This window comes from Amphimedon queenslandica, unplaced genomic scaffold, assembly GCF_000090795.2.
Source record: "Amphimedon queenslandica unplaced genomic scaffold, v1.1 AMPQUscaffold_13333, whole genome shotgun sequence".
In the NCBI taxonomy this organism is placed as follows: Eukaryota; Metazoa; Porifera; class Demospongiae; order Haplosclerida; family Niphatidae; genus Amphimedon; species Amphimedon queenslandica.
The window spans coordinates 78,065-81,133 of NW_003546431.1; the positions used below are offsets into that span (position 1 = coordinate 78,065).

The 3,069-nt window shown below is 37.4% G+C and overlaps 1 protein-coding gene across 1 annotated transcript in view; it reads left to right on the forward strand.

Moving 5' to 3' along the window:
- Positions 1–1,827: 1,827 nt before the first annotated feature.
- The window catches only part of LOC109583048 (uncharacterized), a 6,550-nt gene continuing 5,308 nt past the window's right edge, over positions 1,828–3,069 (forward strand). Inside the window, exons 1-2 of the mRNA XM_019998220.1 lie at positions 1,828–1,870; positions 1,951–2,217. Coding sequence (XP_019853779.1) covers positions 1,828–1,870; positions 1,951–2,217 — 310 coding nt within the window. The remainder of the gene's footprint in view (positions 1,871–1,950; positions 2,218–3,069) is intronic.

The window sequence follows — 3,069 nt, forward strand, 5'->3', positions numbered from 1 at the left end:
CTTTGTGGGACTCGTTCTTCTGATCTCATCATCGGACCTATTGTTTGATACTTGCATATGATGAAGAAATTTTTCCACTAGTGGAATAGCATAGTTTAATGATTCTAGTTGTTTATAATCATGCTAAAATCAATTAAAGGTAAATGTCACGAGATACAAAACATGCAAGCTCTTTCCATTTACTATTCCATGATTTAAGCAATTTTTGTAGATGCAGAAGGTAGAGAAAGGTCATTATTAACTTCTACCAGCAGTTCAGCTTCTTCCGTGTTTTGTGAGATGCAAGAGAGGCTGGAGAACACTGCACAAAAGAGAAAAAGTTCACCGATGGCCATTTTATTTGTTAATAACTATTAATAAACTGTAATAATAACCATAGCAACGACAACACGGATCATGCACGGAATAAAATTAAAACGGGGAAGTTTCCAATCCCGGTCTGTGTAGTATATCTATGCTAATGATCCTGCATGCTAGCTAGCTGGCCTCGTTGACCACACCCACTAATTACCCCACCCATATCATTATGGCCCCCCCCCCAAAATTCAATCCTAGATCTGCGGCCCCTGCTACCATGAGCCTCTGTATTAATCCTGACAGGTGGGGGTCTAGGCAAAAGAACTCAGTTCCCACATACCACATACAGCCGCTCTATCTCTTATAAAACCATAAAACGTCTAAAACAACTTTCACCTAGTGTGGTGTGCCGACATAATTTAATTACCTTACTCATAGATATGGCCAACTATTATTTACGTCTACTAATTTTAGCGAAATCAGCAAAAGTCATGTTTAGCGTTACTAATTATTATTTTGGCGTCTATTTAATTTAGCGATCTAAAGCTCTCTTGCTAATATAGCTAAATTTAGTAGACGCTAAAAATAAATAATAACCCGGCATTATAATGAATAATAATTATTTTGGCGTCTATTTAATTTAGCGATTTAAAGCTCTCTCGCTAATATAGCTAAATTTAGTAGACGCTAAAAATTGAAAAGTTGTTTCTGCGTGGGTGATAATGTCAGGGGGTTGGTCATTATGTAAACTATATTATATCCCAACTGAGTTTGACACTAGCCGCTTGGAATTTGAAAAATGTAGGTACACGTCACTGATGACGTCTTATAATGATATTCATAGAAGCATGGCCGCCATTTTACAGCTGCGTAGTTGGCCTACATTAGTACATTGCACTCTTAAATGGGTTTTGTTTGTTCTGATAAGCAGTACAATAGCTGCTGGAGTCAACTAGTCTTTATACAGGCAATAATTATCAAAAAATCTTGCTCTGTTAGCTTTTAAAAAGAAGAATTATCAGTTTGGGCGCTCGACCACATGTTCTTATGTAAACTATGACGTAGATAAATTGTCATAAAACGTCATTTTGGTATGCCATTGGGTTTATAGGGAGAACCCGGTTCTCAGGGTTTCCAAGGGCTGAGAGACCCAAGATCTGAGATCCTGTGATGGCATTGGGCGACTGAGAACCTGTGAAAGTTTCATCCTTATCCTACATTCCTATAAAAAGTTATTCCAGTTTTTCTTGGGTCAAACTCAGTGCAGTTGGGATATAGTATAGACTATGAAATAATTAAAACTGTGAATATCATTAAAACTGTGAATATGATTAAAAGGGGACCCTCCACCTTAATTATGATGCTATCGATCGAAGACAGTGCAGTGCACAATTTCCGTATTCTTTGAGCTTCTCTACTGTGTTATCATAGATAATGGTGTTATTATTATTGCTAATTTTGACAAACGGCCCAGCATACCTTTCCGGCTGGTAGCTAGCTGCTATGCTGAGCTCAGCAACAGCATCAGGTATGGCGGATACTAGCTTAGCTACAAGAAAAGTGATTCGTTTAGGTAAAACCCTCCTTATTAAAAGAGAACTGAAGAGAAATTCAATTATGGTCTCTCTCTCTCTGTCTTACCATCTCTTTTAGATATCAATAACCTGAAACTATTAAGAGATGCTTTGAAGGACATTCACTTCATTGATGCGAACTGGTTTGATCTTGGAGAGGAGTTAAATCTACCTTATCCTCAATTGAAGAATATTGAAGATACCTATGTGAATAATCCATCACATTGCTTGAGGGAATGTTTGAGCTTGTGGTTGACTTCAGCTAATAATCGTACTTGGGAATCATTAGCTAGTGCACTTGAGAGAATGAATCAGAAACCAGCTGCTTCACTCATCCGTAATACATGTAAAGTTAAAAATACATGCATACAGTACATGTACAATAGATGTAGTATCTGTTCTTGGCCAGCTGTCAATGAGTATCATGATTTAATGAGACACCATGTTGTGGAGAGCTGATAAGCCTTAACATGATTTTTCTATTTGAACTTTTTATGGTGTAACTCTGATTCACACCAAAATCATAGTGTTCACTGCACGTATGAATTCTCAGTACTGATCATACTGCAACATTTTTGTTGCTTGCATTCTCTAGGAGAAAATAAAATCAGTGCTTTTTGCCCATTTACCTCATTACATCCTGAAACATGGTGGATCATTAATGAAATTTATTACTAAAATTTAATACACAGTTGTGGAAAAGTCAAATTATTGGCCTCGCCCAGCTTTGCGTAGGCGAGGACTAGGTACTCGGTTTGTCTGTCTGTCAGGGCGTTACTAGAATGCGGATCAGTGCGGATTGCTGCGGATCGTTCCGCACGCTGACCAAGCACGTGAACGCGCGGAACGTGCACGGGTGTGTGCCTAGAATGCGGATCAACTCCCAAGAATTCAGAATATGCACCATAACTTCCGCGGATCAGTCCTCTTGTTCTTCTATTCCATTCAATCTTTATTTGTTGCAATGTTTAACTCTTTATAAAGTAAAAATAACTATTTTTAGCTGTAATAATTTTAAACTTTGAATGTACGAGATTTCAGTGATGATATCAAAAGCCTTCAGTCATTGGTCATAGAATAGACTACACTGCATCTAGATCTAGTTGCAATGAAATGAGTTACAATCTGCATTAAAAACAAACATATAGTTGTAAAATTTAAACAATAAAAGTCGCCTCACAAATAACAATTATTTTCA